Source organism: Phalacrocorax aristotelis, chromosome 2 (assembly GCF_949628215.1).
Source record: "Phalacrocorax aristotelis chromosome 2, bGulAri2.1, whole genome shotgun sequence".
Taxonomy (NCBI): domain Eukaryota; kingdom Metazoa; phylum Chordata; class Aves; order Suliformes; family Phalacrocoracidae; genus Phalacrocorax; species Phalacrocorax aristotelis.
Window position 1 is genome coordinate 5,716,341 of NC_134277.1, and position 20,578 is coordinate 5,736,918.

Genomic DNA, 20,578 nt, shown 5'->3' on the forward strand with positions numbered 1-20,578 from the left:
AATTTGGTGTCTTATTCCAAACACAGACTTTGGCGAGCTGATGAACTAAAGCTTGTGACACCACGTACTCACAAGCCCATGTGCCACGTGCCTACAAAAACCAGTTTTTCATCCAACCCCATGACTGCCTTGGGACTTGCACCCAGGGCCTTTTGCTTCTCTGCCCATGCAACACCACCTGTGGATGAATTATAATTATTTTTGTGATGGTTATTTCTGTAAATTACCATCAGAGGGCAGTAACATTGCCCACATCCACTTGCAACCCCTGCAAACCCCCTTTACAGGAACCCTGACGGAGCCCAGTGACCCTGACAGTGAAGGAGAAGCCCTGGGACCCACAGATCAGGCTCCCCCTCTCTAAGCAAGATGCAAGGGGGAGGGAAAAAAAAAACTTTAAAAAAAAGAAAAAAATGAGGCGAGACAAGCAGAAAATGCTACGCCAGGATGGTTTCTAAGGAAAACATCACCCGCTTCAGCAGGAGCAGGCGGCTGTTGTTAGCAACCGGCGTACACAGCCGGGGCGCTGCAGCAGGCCGAGGGGGAAGATGGATGGTTTCTCGGGCTGCTGATGAATTACCCCATCTTCCAGCCGTCGCAGAGTTGCTGCAGCAGCAGGGACGAGCCCTGCCTCTATGGGCAGCGTGTGGCAGCCATGAAGAAAGAGGGGATTTGTCTTCTTTCCTCAGGTGCCAAACTCACGGCCTGCACCGGAGCCTGACACGGCGGAGGGGCAAGAGAGGCCTCCCGGCAAGCCCAAACCCCCTCAGAAGTGTCAAGGGAGCATTTATTTCCCAAACAGAGGCTGAGGGGACCGGGCCAGCTGGGGTGACCCCAACGCTGGGCTTGCCATGGCTGAGCGAAGCCTCTCCTCTGGCACGCAGGTAACTCGGCGGGGCTGGGCCATAGGGGCACACACAGACCCCTGCACAGACACACACCACCCTGTAAACAGCCTGACACACACGCACACCCCTGCACAGACACACACACCCCTGCAAACAGCCTCACACACACCCCTGCACAGGCACACATCACCCTGAAAACAGCGTGACACACATGGACACCCCCTGCGCAGACATGCACACACACGCATGCAGCCTGGGACGCACAGACATGCCCTGCACAACGCCTGGCACGCACACACACATACATCACATATATGCTGTGATTCTGTGGTACCCTGTACAGTGCTTGTGTCTCTCTCCCTCACGCACACGGCCCCGTACACGCACACCCCTGCATAACCCGTTGCACACGCTATGTGCACGCAGAGAATCACATCTGCCACCATCACCTACACATACAGCCAGCCAGAACGGACACAGCTCTGTGTGTGTGCACAACCTTGTGTACACACACACGCACATGTGCGTACCAACATACACCCCTCCACATTCATGTGTGCAAAGACAGCGTGTCCCCTTTTGGGGTCCTTCCCGGGATCTTTTCCCAGCCCTTTTCCCCCACTTTTCCTCCTTGGTTCACTAATTCCAGCCCTTTGCACGCTCCCTCGAGTCTCGCCCTGGGATCTCCTCTGATCCTGTCTCATGCCTTGAGCACTAACATCCTCATTTTTTTTCCTCAGGACATCTCCCACTTGCTGGCTAGCACCTTTGAGGACCTCTACACTGGAGATGTTATCGGGGTGGACATGGAGAGAAACTGGATCGAGTCCCAGGAAGGAGACGATCTTTATCATAAGACTTTTACAGAAGAGCTACAGAAGGTACAAGTTGAAACCAAGTCAGAGTTTGGAGCTCTGTTCAGCTTTCCTTGCTACTTCGTAATTTCTAGATCTTCTGTAAAATAAAATAAAAAGGTGGGGATGGGGGGTGGGGGGGGCATCCTAGAACTGACATTTCAATGGAAATTTACTTGAGCATAGTTTCTCACAGAACCTTTCATATAAATTAATATTCACCACATGCTCCTTCATGGTACTGTCAGCTCTGGGCGGCTTTTCAGACACAGAGTAAAACCAATAAAACCAGTAGCCCTTTAAATGCCTCTTCTACTGGCTGACAACTTCTCCCTGTAACTGCTGGTCAGTGTACTACATCTTCCTGTATTGCAATAAAGTATTCTCAGGTGCTGCATTTTGAAACCAGATGCTGCAAATATTATTTATATACGCTCACCTTAGTGATGCACTATGACACATAACCGTTAGCATTTGAAACGCTATTTGGGAATCAACAGTACAAAAGCAAAATATTTGTATTAGTCATTGCTCTGATAGCTATTGTCAGTGTATAGAAGCTATTGCTGGATGACTTGAGCAACAGGTATTTTTTCCATTTTGTGTCATCATATCCTCTTCAAAGGTTATCAGACATAAAATCTGAAGTTTTATGTTTCTTTTGAGTCATTTATAAATATATTGGTAGACACAGTATGTTCTGAGTAATAAATGGGAGTACTTCTGCTTGGATAAGGTTAATTTCGACTGACAGGACATGTCTGTAACATCTATGTTCCAGCTGAACTAGTCACCCAAGGCTCTCCGTATCAGCAGAAAAAAACCCACCAAACCAGGCACTTCTAGGGCACAATCTGTCTGATCCGTTTTAGGTATCAACTTTGGCACAGGGTGGGTTCATATCCCAGATTCCAGTGACAGTGGAGGGGTCCCAGCATGAGCAGGACAGGAGGAAGCATCTCATTTTAGCTGAGATGCATCTATTAAAAAAATTAAATGATATTATGGAATTCTGTTAAATGAATTATTTAATTCTATTCAATGAGCCAAAATATTAATCCATGTTACATAAAGGTTCTACAGAAAGCTCGGTTAGGCTACAATACTTTTGAGACCAATGTTTACCAGTTTCTCTTGGTGTTGGTCTTGTACATCTCTGTGCCTCTGCTATGTTCTCTCGTTAACGTACATTGATAACTCTTTGAGGCAGGGTTTTTCTTTTTGAGTTGTGCTGTAAAGCACATACCGCACTGGGCAGAGTGAGCCAAAATATGTCAGGAGAAGTGAAGTATTACTACTGGGGTATTTTGGAGTTTTATAAACCTTCCTAGTAACTGGGAGGGAGCATTCACTTTAAATTTAATCCTACCCTTCTAAGCAAAATACAGTACAATTGCTGCTGTCCCACTGAAGATAAAAGAGAGACATTTCTCTTGTCCTGAGAGAGTCTCCTCATCTTTCACATATTTTTCTTGGGTAGTGATTTTTACTCAGCACAAGTTAAATGATAGGAATGACAGTGTTTTAGCAGGACAGTTTATACTTGTGAAGTAATGATGTTTTACAGGCTGTCTCTATTTACCTCTCAAAAGCAAATAGAAAACATTTATCTGCAAGGAGATCTTTAATAATTTGTGACAGCTCAAATAAGACTCATTTCTCTACATTCACCCATGTCCGTGACAGCTTCTTGCTGAATATAAGTGCCTGTCGAGAGAAGCTGACATAGTGGAAGAGAACATCATTCAGGCCCAGGATCGAGCAAAAGCTGAAGAAGAAAAGGCCCTAAACGTGCTGAAGGCAGATCTTCTCGGGGAAGATTTCCACAAAATGGGATTGCCACCAGGTGAGGATTCTGGAAACACTGTCTTTCCCCAGTACACACCTTTGATACCTGGAGATCAGCACAACCTTTGTCCGATTCACTGGTAGGACTGACACTAGACTCAGTGAACTTTTAGTTTGGTTTTACATCGATAGAGCAATTTTGAAGGATTTTCTGCAGACATCTGTTCAACACTCTAAGAAACAAAATGACCAGGTCATTTTCAAGGTGTTACATTTGCAGTTAATGGCTTAGCACCTAACTTTATTGCAAACCTAACTTTATTTTACACACTTTGATATATAGCAGCAACGAACAGAGATTAAATGTTTCTCCGATGGCTACACAACTGGGTTTGTACTGAGTTTAGAATTGTGGAGATGCATGTCCAGGTCTTGGGATTAAAACACCAGACTGTTTCTCTATACAAAAATATTACCTGACAGCGATGAGTTATAAAGAGAACATTACTTTGGATTGATCAAGACAGTGTCTCTTAAGGGTCTAAGCTGTGACATGTCTTTTGATCCTTTTTTATGTTTGTTTTACTGTTGCAGTGGCATCCTCTTTGAGGTGGATTGTGGATAATGACCTTCTCAGAAAAAATCATTTAATTTGCCCTGATGATTACATCACTGATAAATTACCTGTTACTAGAGCACCGAAAGGTAACTTTTAAAGCAGCGAATAGAATAGTCTGAATAGAATTTTTAGAGCGCTCTTTAAGAACGGAAGCATTGAAGGTCGTAGTAGATCTGAGTATATCTTTATAGTTTTCTGCCAAAGCAGAAGGCACTCTAGTATTACAAGCATAAAATCCCACTAAAGGGACATTGTGAAAATGAAATCAATAAATTAAAGAATTATTGTATTTAAATATGCTTAAATATGAAATCTAATAGTGGCTGCACATTTTTTTACAGTTCTCTCCAACTGATACAAAAACTCTATCAGTTGTGACCACTCTGCCTCTGTTCAGTTTCATTAGCACAAAACTGCAGCTACATCTTATACACAGAGAAGGGAAGTGGTTACATTAAAGTAAAAGCCATTTTCAGTGAAATACAATCATATTCTTTATTTTGGGTTTAAAATTTTCCAGTTCTGCAAATATATCAGTTTAATTTGCAAATGAAGATTAGTAAGAAAAAACTTTTCGGCAATGTCAAGACTTTTTTACTTGTTTTACTCATGGATGAGCCAAGGTGAACAGTCAAGTCAAAACAAACATTTCAGAGTAATAAATTTAGTCACAAATTCCAAGATTTGGGGGGGGGTGGGGGGTGGGGGGGTGGTTGTTCCATTTTAATTCCAAACAAATCTAACATCTCAGAGTTTCCTCTGAGGTGGTAATTTTGTTGTGTAACTGTAGGAACATGGGACTAGATGGTAAATCCTGTTTATGTCAATTTTCTGACTGTCAGAAGTCCATCATATAGATCTTTTTGTAAACTGAACAGGGCATTCTAAGTCCCACTCACTTTTAAGATTAACGTAGCTTTCTGCAAGTAATATAACTTTCTTTGTGTATAGTTTGTTTAATTAGTATTTCTAAAAGCTTTCTTATTAAAGCACTATGCTTCATTTGAGCAAAATAAGCTATAAATATAAATGAATTCTCAAGTATTTAAAGGGTATTTTTACCATCAACAAGACTAAAATAAATTAATATACCTATGTGTAGAATAAATGCTTATAATTCATGCTTTTCTCTTATAGAATTGTATTTTTCTTTGAATTGTAGGAAAATCAGAACCTGGCTACATCCGAGAGACCTTTAGTTTTAAACAGCACGTTTCTTCAGGCTCGCAGGACCAGACACCTGCAGGCATCACACACCTACAGAAATTATCTGGTAGTCTGCCAAGTGTGTCTTTACGCACATTAACTCTGCCTTCGACTCCAGACTCTAGCCACCAGACTAAAAAGACAAGTAAGGTACATCTTACAGATTTATTGGCTTTCATCTGTCAGAACTGTAGGGCCTATTGCTGTTCCTGTAACAAAGGGTGAATATCAATGCAGCGTTGATTTGGGTCCGGTACTTATTTTAGTTGATCTGTTAAGGAAAGAGAAATACAATATTTCCGTATGAATTTTCAGTGCTGTATAGCTGTAATTAGACATGTACAGATACCCTTTTCATCATCCTCAAAATTGCCGTCTTTAATTTTGCACCATAATCTCTTTGTTTTTCAAAGAAAACAAATGCCTCACAAAAGGTAGCCTGGAAGGATGCAAAGTGCAAAGCAGAGAGGGAAAGTGAGCGTGCTTACCTTGCCAAGCTTGAGAAAAGACAGAATTATTTGAAGAACCCCCGCTTTTTCCCACCAAATGCTCTTCATGGAGGCAAATCTCTTGTCATATCTCAAGAAAAGGTGGAACAAACCATAGCCAGAAGAAAAGCAGAAGATAATAAAAGGTATGCAGTATATACAGTTTCCTGATTCTGAGCTGGAGTATACAGAGAGCTCCACTACAGAATTGCTGTGGATTTGCACGTAGATATTTTGAGCTAAATGCCTGTATAGTCTCTTAGGAAAAAAAAGTATGCCTGTATGACATTTTGGTTTTGTTAAGGGATACATTTTGCAACTTCTCATTTTATCAGTATTTAAAGAACTAGGATACTTCCAGATAATGTCTCCTTTCTTTTTTTTCTCTTTCAGTGATACTTCATTTGTTCCAGTATTTCTTGCCAATCCACCTACTGTTTTGTTTTCTGATTATGAAGTCGGCCAGGTTTATGAGGTGAGAACTTTCTTCTTTGCAGAGGGTTAGTTCTACCACTGAGAAGCATTACGTCCTGCCATGATCTACATATTTCACTCAATCTTTTGGATTTTGCAGTTTAACAAAAGTCTGAGTTTCTTCTTTACATTGAATTAATGACTCTTTAGCTTTCTTCAGGAAACTCTTTCACAAACGCCACTGACACTCAGTGAAAACTCAAAGGGACCCTTTTCAGTCTCTGCTTGGTTTTGGTAGTATCTGATTTAGCCTTTATTGAATAAACTGACATTTTTAGGCCAGTGGTGATGATAAATTAGCTACTACTAGCAGACTACTAGGCAATTGCAAATATTATAATGAGTGATGATAAATACAATGGAGTATTTAATTTTCTTTCTAAATGAAGATGACTATAGAGCTGCAGAACATCACTTCAACAAGTCATCATGTAAGACTTATCCCGCCCTGTACTTCAGCATTTGCCATTGGGCCAGGTAAGGGTTATTTTTACTGCCTTTAAGATGTTGACACATAAAAGATATAATTTATCTGCTTGAACAAAGATTTTTCAGAGATATTATGTTTGATTCTGCTAGCCATAGTGCTTTGGGTAGGACAATAATCTGCTCAGCTCTTTAGAGACTGAAGGCTGTCTAATGTCCCTAGGACCTTTCACATTTGACTCATAAGCAGATTGAAATAGTCTAATAAGAAATTCAGGAAGATTAACTAACATTAAAATGTTTGAAGTTCGATTGAAATATACCCATGGAGTACCTAGATTGAGTCTTATCCAAAATTTATCTAGGAACAGACATAGTGTCCAATGAAATCGGTAGGGGGAAAGGGCAAGAAACAGCATACTTCAATCGCCGCAGAGAAGATTAGGTTAAAGGAAAGGTAAGAAAAACCTCTCTCCTACATTAGGATAGCCAGGCACTGGCACAGATCACCTAAGGAGCTTGTGGTGTCTCAGTCACAGCATTGGAGGAATATTTCGAAGAACTTAGATCCTCCTATGTAAGCCTTGTTATCTTGTGGCAGAGGAAAATGGGGTAACACCTCTAGGTTTATCCTCACTCTGTTTTCTATAGTTATGAGAAGCATATTTCAGATAAAAAAATTCTTCTTCGAGTTCAGTGGAAGGTACGCACATACACAGATTACACTGGCAGGCCTGTTGTGGTCATTCATTTCTATCAGCCTGACTTAGGCAATAAACAGCGAGAGTTTACAGGCACCTTTCCAGAGGGGGATGTGATCATAAATACATACGCCAGCTTCAGGAGGTTTTAATTTTTTTAATTCTCTACATTTTCTTTTTCCCAAGGAAAATTCCCAGGAAAGGGAGGAATGATTGCTCCTGGGATGACATGCCAGTATACGGTCCAGTTTATTCCTGAGTATCTAGGAGACTATGAAGATTGTTTATTAGTGGAGACGCAAGTATCAGAACCTCTTCGGATCCCGATCCAAGCTAGAAGACCACCTCCAGTGTTAACATGTCAGTAATGCCGAATTCTTAAGTTTTTCTAAAGTTAAATCAATTTGTTAAGGATTTTTTTTTAATTTGACAGTCTCCGATTTTATATCACAGAACATGTATGGAGAAACTTGGTGGTGTTTTTTCTACATTTTGATATCTATCTTGTTTTCACTCATAATAGATCTATTAGTTACTAAAATGTAATCCTGTCAAATTTTTCCTCAATTATTTTTCTTGACACATCAAACTCATTTTTTCCCCCTCTATTAGAGGAGTGAGCAGGAGCCACTTTCCTGGGTTTGTATCTTGTCAATTCCTGAACTACTAAGTGTAATTACCAATCCTAAATATTATGGAATTTTGATTTTGTTATAAATATTTTATGCTATTTATTAATATTCAAGGAGTGTTGCGTTAAATATCTACATATAGCTATGGATATGACGTATCTGCAGGATTCACCTCTCGGATATCTAGCCTCAACTGTACCAACCAGGACTATGTTTGCAGAAACTTGCTTTGATTTTTTGTAAATTCAGCTTTCCTGTTATACTGAGCTTTTTTAAAAATCATCTTACTTTTTGTCATCATTCAATGGAGTCTTTAAGTAGGCAGCAGCATTAAAATGTAAGATGACTGTAGAAATATGCACCTCATACTGTTTGACTTTCAAATGGAAAGAGTTTAAGGTTTTTTAGGGCTGCAGCACCTAGCATATTCATATGCAGTAATGTGGTCTTTAACGAGTTATTTCAGAACGGGCTTTGCCAGCTGCCAGCCTTCACTGTCTGTGTGGTCTGATATTCTGTGTTACTCATTGCAGTGCCTCACATTATAGACTGTGGTTCCTGCCTTGTTGGAGGAATAAAAGTAATGATGATTTTGTGCAGAAATGAGGGATGTAGTGCTGGGAAGTTCTGTATAATGCCAAAGAAAGCCTGGCCACCTCCTGATTTCAGGGTGAGTGATTAGAAGGGAAATACTGGACGTGGTATGGTATAGATGCTCAGATATGAAGGCCTTTAATCTACTCATGATATATTAGCACAGAAGGCCTTGCTGGGGATACCTGTGTTGTCTTTGGAGACAGCACCTTCCTCCCTGCTTTCACCAGGGTAATTATAAAACATGGAACATTTCTTCTAATTAAGCCATATACATAAGCCATACTTTTGGGATGTGTGAAAAAAAATTACAGTAAGACGTAGAACAGTAATGATGTAGTATACGGCTTCTTTTGGGTAACCCTGTATTTTGGAAACAACCACCTGATCAATTTAATTTATTAATCTTTCTTTTTGTTTTACTTTTTTCTTCTTTCTTTTTTTTTAACAACTTAGGCTGTTGCCACTGTTGGTTTTGTGATACAAGATCCTTTTGGGATCCATCCTGCTATTTTTGAGCTAGCTCCAGGGCAGAGTACAACAGTAGAGGTTAGTACCAACTGCTGTAGAAAGTATTTGTACTTCACCGAATACATCAGCAAACAAGATCATTGACTTGGCTAGACCTTGTGAATTTGAATTTGCGTAAGCAAAAATGCTCAAATCCTTTTGTGCAATTATGCTGGAAGAATTGCAGTTGTGAGTCTTACTGGAGGGTCTTTCACTGCAATTCCTAAGTCTTGCCTAGCCGCACAGAGGCCAGACAGTTATTCCCCATGCAAAGAATCCTGTTAGAGAAAACAGGAATCTGAGAAAACAGGAATCCGAGAACACAGGAATCCTTATTCCACTCCAGCTAGGGCAGCAAGTCCAAGAAACTTTTCCTTTCTGAACTTCCTTGGAAAAAAGGACATTTGGGGAAAAAAAAAAAATCTTTCATTGTAGAGCAGCAGCTACAAATCCTTCACTTATGCTGTGCTTTTCCTGAAAAAGACCCTGCAGTAGGTGTGCATTACTGGCTGCCACCACTGCTTTCTCTGATGTGGGCCACATTTTATTATAGCATCCCTGTGGGGAGAGGAAGAGTGATATCGAGAGGATGGCTGGCCTCCAGCCCGTCCTTTCTCCAGTACCTCCTGGCTGCCAATAAGAGGAATGAGTCAGGCAGATGTGGATAAAGGAGAAATATTTCTCCTGCTTTATGTCTCCCCAAGTGCATTGTTTCAGCAGCGCCAGGCGCATGTGGGAGAGAGAGAGGAGATGGGTTTAGCATGGGTCAGGTTTGCAGGCAGTAACTGATAAGAGGTGGAATAACCATGGTGCACATTACACAGCCAAAGATTTTGGTCCCTCAACCACTTTTGTTGAGGTGGAGCTCAAGGAAGGCACACAGCGGCTGCCCTGGTCACACTCGTGTAGCTTGACAGGCAGCGGTGGCGTTGCTCTGTAAGTGACTGCGGGCAGATTCGATTCTGAGGGTGCAATTCATACAGCTAAGCCAGTAGAGTGCCCACACCTCCAGTGACCACAAAGGCAGCCCTGTGACCATCCAGATACACACATACAAATTTAGTGACCCAGAAGAACACCCATTTCTTTCTGGTCTGTATTAAGGGAATGTGACACTGTCTGTTTCTTGCGAATGAAAGATTTAATTACTAATCACTAAAACTGCCCTTTAGCAAACATTTACGAATTGAAGTATAAACTTCCTGGAGAGAAATCAGTTATATTGCTATTCCACTTCCCTCTTTCAGGTAGCGTTTTTCCCTTCTTCTCCAGAAGTTTCCCAGCAAACATACACCATTGTTTGTGACAATTGCCAAGTCAATGATGTTACAGTCACAGGTTTGTTTCCAACACCTTTCAGAGCTCATATTTCTAACACCATGGATATTCAAATAATGTGAGTAGTGGCTGATGGCTTGAAGTGATGGTAAGAATTTTTGTCATTGGATTAAGCAAATATTTTGTCCCCTGATGATGTTAAATGCTAAGCATTTTTAAATTATTATTATTATTATTATTATTATTATTACTACTACTACTCCTCTTCCTCCTCCTCCTCCTCCTCCTCCTCCTCCACTCCAGTGCATGAAATACAGGGGATTCAGGGAGCACCAAGCTCTTAGCTCAGAGAGCCAAAACTCCAAATGTGAAATGTCATCAAGTAGTAGAAAAGAACACCTGCAGTCAGGTGCAATTAAGTTCTTAGACTTTTGTATCAATAAGATAACACGACAAACTATAAAACATGAGCTTTAACAGGGCAGAAATACATTTGGGTGTGAAGCAAATTTGGGGTACATCTTGGATTAGGGTATGCAGGAGAGAGAGTCAGTCTTTGGATTAGCTAAGGAAACAGATGAAATTCTTGTAGCTGTTAGTGCTTGTCCTGAAATGTAATTGTGAGTGCTATAGCATTAGGCTTGACTTGTAGTCTATTTAATCACTTTATTACAGGTATTTCATTCGGAAATTTTTTAATAGTGCATTTGCCACTCAATTTTATTTTAATATACTGCTCACAACATCTGGGAGCCACGTTATCAATCATTGCAAATATTCTGCTCACTTCAGTGAAACGATGCTGATACAAGCGAGCTGAGGTTGTGGCCCTGAAATCCAAACCTGTTCAATTCACGAAGAGATGATCTCTATCCATATATGCTGATGAACAAAGAACACCATGAAAATACTAACTACTAACACACTGGAGTTCTGAAACTTGAGGAAACACCAGATATAATCAGTAATGGCCATTACTGGCACTTGCTGTTAATGACTATTAAGAACAATGTTAACATCCAGATGGTAAACAGTAATGCCTACTTATTTCTTCAAGGGGTTGGACAGCTGATAGCTCTGGAGCTTTTGTTCGTCACAGGTGGAGAAAGCAAACCTGAACCCGGTGAAGTTACTGATGTAACTGCACAGCATCTCATACGATTTGACCCCCAAAACCCACACACCACCAAGGAGAAGAAATTGGTTATAAGAAACTCTACGTACGTAGCTACTATTAATAAAGTAATACTCTGCAGTCTGAACATACTGGTAGGGATCTCATTTGTGATACCGGCCTCTCTCAAGCTGGAGAAGCCTTCATGCACTTGATAAACTTTGTGCAGAAGCCTTGCTTCTTTTTGCTCCACTGTTTAGTAATTAAGGTTCAAGGATATGCTTCTAAGAGCAGGAACAATATATATAGATCAAACATTATGGCAATCATTAGCCATACCATTTGGTTCATACACTGCCAAGGTCAATATATTTGCCTCAGTGTAGATAAATCTACAACTGCAAAAGATTCATAAATATGGATGATTGCAGGAAATATTTAACAGGGTCATCCAGATGGGATTTATCTAACTTTACATGTCTACAGTGCATACTTGTGTAACAGAGCTAAGCACCCTATGCTCTTTTCCTTTCATAGTGCAGGGTAACAGATGCCTTTAAGGATGCCATTCTGACTGTAGACATCTCTCATGGACCAAGATATAATGCATCCTGCACTCCACTGGATCTCCACTGATTAAAACAGGAACCCAGTGTAACTAGCTCATATGAAAACTTTCCAATGATTCCTACTATTGAGTCCTAATAGATTTAAATATAAACTCTATTTGAAGTCAAGGAATATGTCCCTATGTGTAATTACATTGTACTGAACATAGTGGAAGCCTGATTTTGATCAAAATCAGCTGGACAAGAATAGAAGTACACTAATGTGCAGGACTGCAGTAGTTAGAGGCTGCAAACCACCAAAGCAGTGAGGAGGTTGGGGCTGGTTTTAGGTACATTCATGTAAATTGCCACTTGCTACAGTGGATTTCTGGAAGTTTGTTCTGTGGCCCGGAAACCACGTATACATAACACCAGAATAGAAAGCTGTTTGGGTTAGAAAGTGTGATTCAGTGAACTGGATACTGTAAATTGATGAAGGGTGTGACTATGTGTGTCCACATTTTGCTGTGTTATAATCATGACAGCAGTCGCTGCATGTCTGGGGTGTATGAAATAAAGCTGGACAGGCTGAGACTGAACACCACAGAAAGAGAAAGAGAAAACTTTCTACTGCTATAGAAAGTGATACAAGGAATTGTGCATGTTCAGTTTTATGTCATTGATAGTCACCGTTAAATTCCAGTGTCCTTCCTCTTTTGTAAGGCAAAGGTTTTGAGGTCAGTATGAGCAAGGTTTTAAAACCCATGAATGGAATATGCTTCTGCTGAAGCAACCCAGTTAAGCAACCTTTTCTGGATTACAAAGAATATTGCAGAGCCATTGCTATAACCTCAGCTGGAGCCTCTGTGTTTCTTGATATGTTAAAGACCACAGCTTGCACTTGGATTAGATTCAGAACGTTATGTAGATCATCAGCGGTGATCCAATGCAAACATACTGAAACCAGCAGGAATTGTCCTGTTGATCTCAGATTCTTGAAAGAAGAATTGCAGTTTCCTAAAAGTTGCATTACATGACAAGTTAAAAAGGGCAAGAAAGAGTTAACATACTGTGCACATTTATATCATTGACTTCCATATATTAGCATGCTCTTTGTACAATTTATATACTCTGACTATATGCTGACTCATCAGCTTTGTGGCTCACAAAGACTGGTAAGTCGAACCCCTGTAATTTTTAAGGAGAGGAACTCCCTATATGGAAAAAGGAACTGAAAATTTTCTCCCAATGTTTTACCCAATAATATCTGATGTTTTTTAATCATAGCTTTCTGTTGTTTATTGATCTCTTTGCAGCCACACAGAACTTCCTTTCTACTGGCAAAAAATAAAGCCTAATCCGAAACCGTTAACACCAGAAGAAACTGCAGACTTCATGAAGCTTAAATACAATCGAGACACAGAGTCACCCTTCTCCCTAAATCCTGAGCAGGGAGTTTTGCTTCCCCATGCTGATCATGAGTTTATTCTCACTTACACTCCACAGGAGGTACGGCTTGTGATTCCTTCCTATCTACAAACTCCAGCTGTGTATTTTTATGCAAGTCATAAAATCCTTGCTGTGCAGCTTTCTGAATTAAATTTAATTAGCTGGTACTATGCTTTGATAAACAGTGTTTAAAATGTAGAAAGTTACTGAAAGAAAACATGTTTTGACTGCAAAATATGAGACACTTTCTGATCTCATGTAATTTTTGGTACTGATTGGACACAATTTTAAACTGAAACTGTGGACACATGCTCATCACTGCAGCTGTGCTGGCTGGTAGAGTTACCACTCTCGCATTACCAGCTCCTCCGCAATCTCCTGCCCCTTCCCATCTGCTGAGGGAGCTGCTCTGGGGATGTGCCCCATACCTACTGCAGCCTAAACAACTTTGGTTTGCAAACCGTCATTATTTAAACTGCTTCCAACTGTAGCTTTTTTGGGGCTGAAATGGGTCCTAGGAACAGCTGCGTGGTAAATTAAGGGGGTAGTAGTAACCTTTGGCAGAGAAATTATGGTATGCAGCTGTGGGTAAAGAGAGGTGCAACGATGTTTGAATGCAGCTGTACCAGTGACTGTTGTCTTAGTTTCTGCTCTGCTGTCCATGTAAATAAGGAGCGTGAGGTCACTATTTAAAGAAACTCGATCCAAAGTAAGCCCAAGAGTGGGAATATCCCATGCTGTGGTGACTGACAGGCATAGGAATACCTCAAATAAGTATGGAAGAGAAACTAACTGGGGTTTTTAAATACTTTAGTTAATAGAAAAATATATTCATGATGTTTTAGATTTTAATTTGTTAAAAGATATCAAATTAATGTATATAGTTGCTATCTACAAACAAATGAATCTTTTGCAAAGCCTTTCAAATTTAAGGCCTGCTTCTGTGTTTCTTTTTTTTCCCCCTGTTAGAGCCTAGAAGGCATTCTCTTTTCCCATGATGGAGAAGTAGTGTTTCTTACTCAAAATCAGATTGCTGGTCAATTAAGCTAAATAGCCTGGAGCAGTTTGAAGAAACTTTAAGTTAGTACAGCAGTGCTGCTCTTAATTTGGGGAGCCTTTGCAGATGCTTGTGTGTAGTATGCAATATACTAGGGAAATAATAACAGGCATGTCAAAAATGAATATTTTTCTTGGAACTATATACCATGAGATCAGAATCTGGCTCAGTATTTTGCAGTCAAACATGTTTTCTTTTAGTAACTCTAAAGTTTGAATATTGTTTATCAGAGCTTAGTAGCCTGATGGTGATCATTCATCCTTTAAATGTAAAATACTCTCATCTTTTTTTAATCCTCAACATAATTTATTATTCAACATTAAAATCCTTTCCTCCTTTGTGTGTATAGCTGAAGAATTATCACAGTGTGATTCAGATGGTACTGAGGGACATCCCAGAATCACCTTGGTAAGCCAAGAAACACTATTTCCTGGTAAGCTGTGTAGCCATATTTTAGCTATGCTATTACATTTGGTTATTGGGATTCTTCATCTTTCTGGTGATGATGGACTGACAATTATAAAGGATTTTATCTGCACAACTAATAGTGGTACAAAGAGCAACTCTGTGATCTTCCCTCATGTCTGAACATATGCCTTAGCCCTAGCTAGGGCTGTACCCCTCTTGGAAAAAGATAATACTGTCATTTTGCCTGTTCTTTCCCAGCTTTCTGCTGAAATTCCCAGCAGGTTTCCCTTTTATTACTGTTTGTCACAACAGTCTGACTTACTTATTTGTGAACAGGCTGGGATGACTAGAGTACATTAAAGAACTCCTGTAATTTTTACGGTTTTTAACTGTCCCGAGCCTGAGCTAACTGCACCCAGGCAGTCTGTTGTTGAGAAACTTTTGATGATTTTTCATTTTTGATCTGGCAATTAAAAGATGGGATCCAGTTTAAACATCAGTTTAAGATGCTTAATAATGTAACCATATTTCCTCCCGAAGCTCAGTAAAAGAGGGGATGCTTCAAAACATCCCAGAGTACAAAACAGAGGATGTAATAGCACTGGAAATAGAAGTAAAAGGATCAACAGAACCATTTAATCTTCTTCTGGAACCATACGCCATTGTCATCCCTGGAGAAAACTTTATTGGTGTAAATGTCAGAAAAACATTTAAGGTTTGTTTCCTTTTGACTTCATTGTTATCATATGCTTTGTATCACTAGATGTCATAGGTGTTATTAGAAGATACCAGACAATCCCTGTTATTTTAGTTTTTCTTAAATATTTTTAAAGGGGGCCGTGACTCCAGGAGGGTCTGTACTGAAATCCCCTAGCAAGCCTCCTTAGCCCTACACTCCAGGCAGCAAGCTTTGTTCTGTTTTCATCTCTCAAGTTTGATACCACAGAGTTTTACCCTTCTAAATATTTTTCTTAAATGTTTTTCTGGGCCAGCAACCTGTTGCTTATCACTTTGTCACTCCTGTAGTGTAAAAGTTTTCCAGCTGGAAGGAATAGCCAATTGATGACTAAATTACTTCGTAACAGAGGCACTGTTTGTGGAAAGGACTACAGAAAGCACAGAAGAGCTACAAAAGTCACATATACTGCAGCTTACTAGATCTTATCCTTCCCTGCAGGTTCTGATAACTTCTGTTTGACCATTATGGGACAGGCTGCTGCTGCTGCAACTGTCCACTCACTCAGCGTCCTCTTCACTGTAGATCAGGATCCTTTTCCTCTTGGTCTCACTTGGGGAAAAATAGGCAAGAGCCAGGCAGGAGGACATTTCCTAGTTAATGATCTTCCCATTTTTTCTTAAAGATACTGCTAATGAACATTTAGGTTTCTGCTTTCTCTCCCTAGAAGTCCTTTTTCATCATAAGACAGCCATTTCATACTTTCCAGTTTTCTGCTATAGCTACACATGTGATATAGGTGATTAAGTCACTGCTTATATAATTACCTTCCTCACAGTTCCCACTTGTTTTTTTAACCTTAAAAAAGATAAGTATGTGAACTGTGCTTAGAGGTAATTGTGCTTCAGAGAACAGTTATTTGCTGTAATTAAGACATAATGTCTGAATAGATCTGAAGAGCAGGCCAAAGATTTCAGGAGCTTACATCTCCCTCACAGACAGATCCCTTGGCCAAAAAAAAAGGCTGCTCTCAAAAGGATTTGAATTTTAAGCTTTGAAGATTTGTTACATTTCTGAAAAAAGGGGGGGAAGTTTAAAAGGCTTCAAATATTATAAAGTTCTTGAAAAGAATGGTTAATTGATTTTCTTTAGGTTTCAGTAAATACCTTCACTAGCATGAAGGCAGCCGCTGGGTTCATTTGACTAAATATGGGGCTTTCAGCGTAGATCTCCACATCCACACTACCTGCTCTAAACTTTCCTTAGAGTCTTCGGAGATCTGCTTGGCAGCACACAGGGGGTGAGTCATCTCATCCCACGGGCTAAAATAGGTCAGAGGAATTGTTCCCAGCACTGTCTAATTGGCTTTATTTTCAGAAAAGATAATTCCTAGGAGATGAGGTCAGATCTAGAGCTCTTACCTATTTTGCAGCCACCTGAAATCCAGTCAGGTGAATCCTACTTGCGCTAGTGTTACATCGCAGAGAAAGGAAAGGGAGGATGCAGCATTATCATGAAAATAACAGTAGTTAGTGCATGACACTGGGTTGGTACTGCTCAAGTCAGAGGTTAGACAAAGGTCTGTGCCTTTCCACTCTTACTGTGCTCAGTTTATTTCCAGATTCAGGTGAAGATACAGTATGTTGTAGATAGATTCAAGGTGTATTAGTAGGTCATATTGTTAGTGGTGATCAGGATATGGTTAGAGTTTGCAAAGTGTGTGACGTAAGACTCGCAATACCTAGTTTGCAGTGCGTCAGTACTCAGCGAATTGGCTCGTTGCTGTGAAAGCTTAAAGTGCATTAATTGTCTCGTTGATCTTAATTGTTTTAGATGTGGAATAACAGCAAGTCATTGATCAAGTACACATGGGAGAAAATCATTACATGTGACATCATGGAAGTTGTGCCTCATACTGGCGTCATAGGTAAAGTGTCTGTGACTTGCAAGACTCTGTTAATGGCAGAAATATTAAAATTGGTATGAGTGGAAGAGAAAGGTCACGGAGTGCTATAGTGCTATGAAACAAGACCTGATCCACAGCCTGCTGGAGACAACAGGAGACTTAATTTGGTTCGAGGAGTTACAGTTACAGGTTTGCAGCAGGTGGTTTCTTTGCTAAATGGTGAGGCAGGACCCTGAATTTTTCTTTTCTAGATATGAGTAAATGCTGTGAATTTGAACTGGTAATTACTGGAAGCAAACCTGGGTGCATCAGCCGTAACCTGCAGTGTAAAATTGAACACTGTTCAGAGCCAGTTGTACTGCATGTTGAGGCTGCTTTTAAGGTAAGGACCAGCTCGGTGTTGCACCATGACTAGCTGTAGAGGCCTGCCCATTGTCCATATAAAGCTTTTTGCCTCTTAAAGGCCTGACAAATCTGAAGCTCTTCAAACAGAAGGTATTTTTGCTGTCTAGTAACTATTGAGTCAATGTTGATACTCCCATGATTATTTTTCTGTATTACACACAATGCATTTGCTTTCTGCTATTCGCTGCAAAACTGAACATTAACCTTAGCTAATGTATGCTCTTAATTAGGCAGTTTTGGTAGAAGTGTCCATTCTGACATCTGTTTCCTAATGTCCTAGGGTCCACTTCTTTGTATCGATGTTCCGTCACTCCGGTTAGGTTTGATTAAGCCGGGTGAGAGTGTGTTAAGAAACTTGGAGATTAAAAATCTGTGTCAGCTGCCAGCACAATGGAGAATGCAAGAAAGCCAGGTTTGTCTAGCCGAAAGGAATGAAGAGGTAAGTGACTGCTATAGCTGGCTATGTTCCCTCCTTGGCTATTTCTTCCTTATGCTTAGCAGTTGTAATATTCATTCCAGGTATTAAAAGTTCTAATTTCTGTGACTTCTTATGAAACTAGTTCTGCACAGTTCCAGAAGTGCACAAGTTCTTTCAAGATTAAATGCTGCTTAGCAATTTTTCTGTTTTCATTTATTACAAATCCCCTGCCAGCCTGATGCAAAGAGCCATGGAGTATTTCCTGTATGACAGTGATTTCAGCTGCTGCTGATCTAAATAAGGGGCAAGACTTTATCAGAACTGAGACTCCTCCCACGCACCCACAACAGCATCTCAGACAAGAATCTCAGCACCTACTGAATTGTGCCTTTTGGCTTTAAACAGTAGCTTTGAAACAGGCAGGTGTCTCCTAAAATGACTTCTTGCCACAATGAATACTAAAGCTGTTGTTTAGTATTATCTAGGCTGTGATGTGTCAAACAGAGTCCATTCCACTCTTTGACTTCAGAGCATATTCCACCATTTCACATAAAATAACTAAAACAGCTTGAGGGTAACATTGCTGGCAAAGAACTGAGCGGGAGCTGCAATCTGCAGAGCTCCACATATTCCTAAAATTAAAAACAAACAAACAAAAAAGATGACAAAATGCTGATTTTGATCATTTGTGGCATGCAGTGGGCTCTGTAGCTAGATTTCTCCCTGGTGTTAAGCATTAAAGGGAAGTGAGGAAATCCGGACTCAGGGGTAAGTGCTTTTTGTTGTAATGAAAGGCCAAATTCTGCCAATAGGGCTCTTTACATAATTACCCATGCAAGGAATTGAGTTTACTCGTTTCATGGCAAAATTGGTCTAAATGCTGCTCAGATGTTCTTTCTGGACAGACTGTCAGTTTTGCAATGGAGAGAAGAGCTTGTTAAGCAGGAACTTTCCATTGACCATCAGGAGACAGAAGCCTGTGAGAATCTGTACTGTATCCCCATGAGCTCTTGAGCTTTGTTTTTTTTTTTCTATATATCATGTAGATGTATAACCAACTTTGGACAAAAAGAAAATATTTAAGTAGCGGTTATGGCAGCCTTGCAAACAGGGCTGGGTGGATGTGTCTACCCCCTTTCCCTCAGAACAATCATAATCAGAAGTGCCTGATTAGGGTGCCCTGGAGGAGACCGTGTCTTCACAATCCTCAAGCCCTTACTTCTCACTGTTATTCCTTTGTCCTCTGTTACTCCCAATGATTCCCAGAACTCCAGAGAGATTTTAGACTTAATCTCTTGATTTTTGTCATCCCAGAGCCCATTCATATCCCAGTGAAGATCCAGTGCTAAATTCTTCCTGCATAAGAGTTACCCCTTTCCTTTCCTGAACCTCTCCAGCCCTCACCCCACACTGATGCTCTTTCTGATTCCACTCCTCCAGCCCTCTTTTCTCAACATTCTGTTCAAGAATCCCCCCAGTTTGTGGCACTTTGCATAGCTGCTGCTCGGCCCCTCCACTTGGGAGGAGGCACTGCTACTGCTGCTGACTGCTTCTCCTTCACATTCCCCTCACTCCAGGCACAGTCATCCCTGTTACGCTCTTGGTTCTGACTACCCTTCTCTCAGGCCATTGCCTTTTTGTTAGCTGTCCCCATAAAAGAAAAGTCCTGCCTCCTTGTTTAGCCATGTTTTCACAAAGCTAGCACTGCGCTTACTGAAATCAACCCAGGTGGGACTCCAGGGGCAGAGAGAAAGGACAGGCTGTCCAGAGAGGTGGTAGAATCACCATCCCTGGAGGTATTTAAAAGACTTGTAGATGTGGCACTTCAAGGCATCATTCAGGAGACACAATAGAGTTGGGTTGATGGTTGGACTTGATGATCCTAGAGGTCTTTTCCAACCTTAATGATTCTATGATTCTATGGCATGTCTGAGGAAAAACTAGACACATGCAAGTCCTAATCAGATTGTGTGGCTTCACATTTCACACTTGCTTTGCAGGCATCAAAGAAATTTCTGTTTCCTCTCTCCACTCCTAGGTATCTCCCTTTACTATTCAACCACCTGCTGGAGAAATACCTCCTTTGGGTATATGCAGTGTGTCAGTTCAGTTCACATCAGTGCTGTGCCAGCGTCTCCAGACAGTATTAGAACTAGAGGTAGAAAATGGAGAAGGAAGG

General features: G+C 40.6%; 1 protein-coding gene across 1 annotated transcript in view; it reads left to right on the forward strand.

Annotated features, from left to right (window-relative positions):
* Positions 1-750: 750 nt before the first annotated feature.
* Positions 751-20,578, forward strand: part of DLEC1 (DLEC1 cilia and flagella associated protein) — a 43,760-nt gene continuing 23,932 nt past the window's right edge. The window contains exons 1-20 of the mRNA XM_075082237.1: positions 751-884; positions 1,589-1,729; positions 3,389-3,548; positions 4,085-4,195; positions 5,272-5,465; positions 5,729-5,949; positions 6,197-6,278; positions 6,667-6,754; positions 7,591-7,764; positions 8,570-8,706; positions 9,087-9,179; positions 10,388-10,478; positions 11,476-11,638; positions 13,397-13,589; positions 14,936-14,994; positions 15,535-15,709; positions 17,504-17,597; positions 17,828-17,958; positions 18,262-18,420; positions 20,438-20,577. Of these exons, the coding sequence (XP_074938338.1) occupies positions 852-884; positions 1,589-1,729; positions 3,389-3,548; positions 4,085-4,195; positions 5,272-5,465; positions 5,729-5,949; positions 6,197-6,278; positions 6,667-6,754; positions 7,591-7,764; positions 8,570-8,706; positions 9,087-9,179; positions 10,388-10,478; positions 11,476-11,638; positions 13,397-13,589; positions 14,936-14,994; positions 15,535-15,709; positions 17,504-17,597; positions 17,828-17,958; positions 18,262-18,420; positions 20,438-20,577 (2,639 nt within the window). The 5' untranslated portion in view covers positions 751-851. The remainder of the gene's footprint in view (positions 885-1,588; positions 1,730-3,388; positions 3,549-4,084; positions 4,196-5,271; positions 5,466-5,728; positions 5,950-6,196; positions 6,279-6,666; positions 6,755-7,590; positions 7,765-8,569; positions 8,707-9,086; positions 9,180-10,387; positions 10,479-11,475; positions 11,639-13,396; positions 13,590-14,935; positions 14,995-15,534; positions 15,710-17,503; positions 17,598-17,827; positions 17,959-18,261; positions 18,421-20,437; position 20,578) is intronic.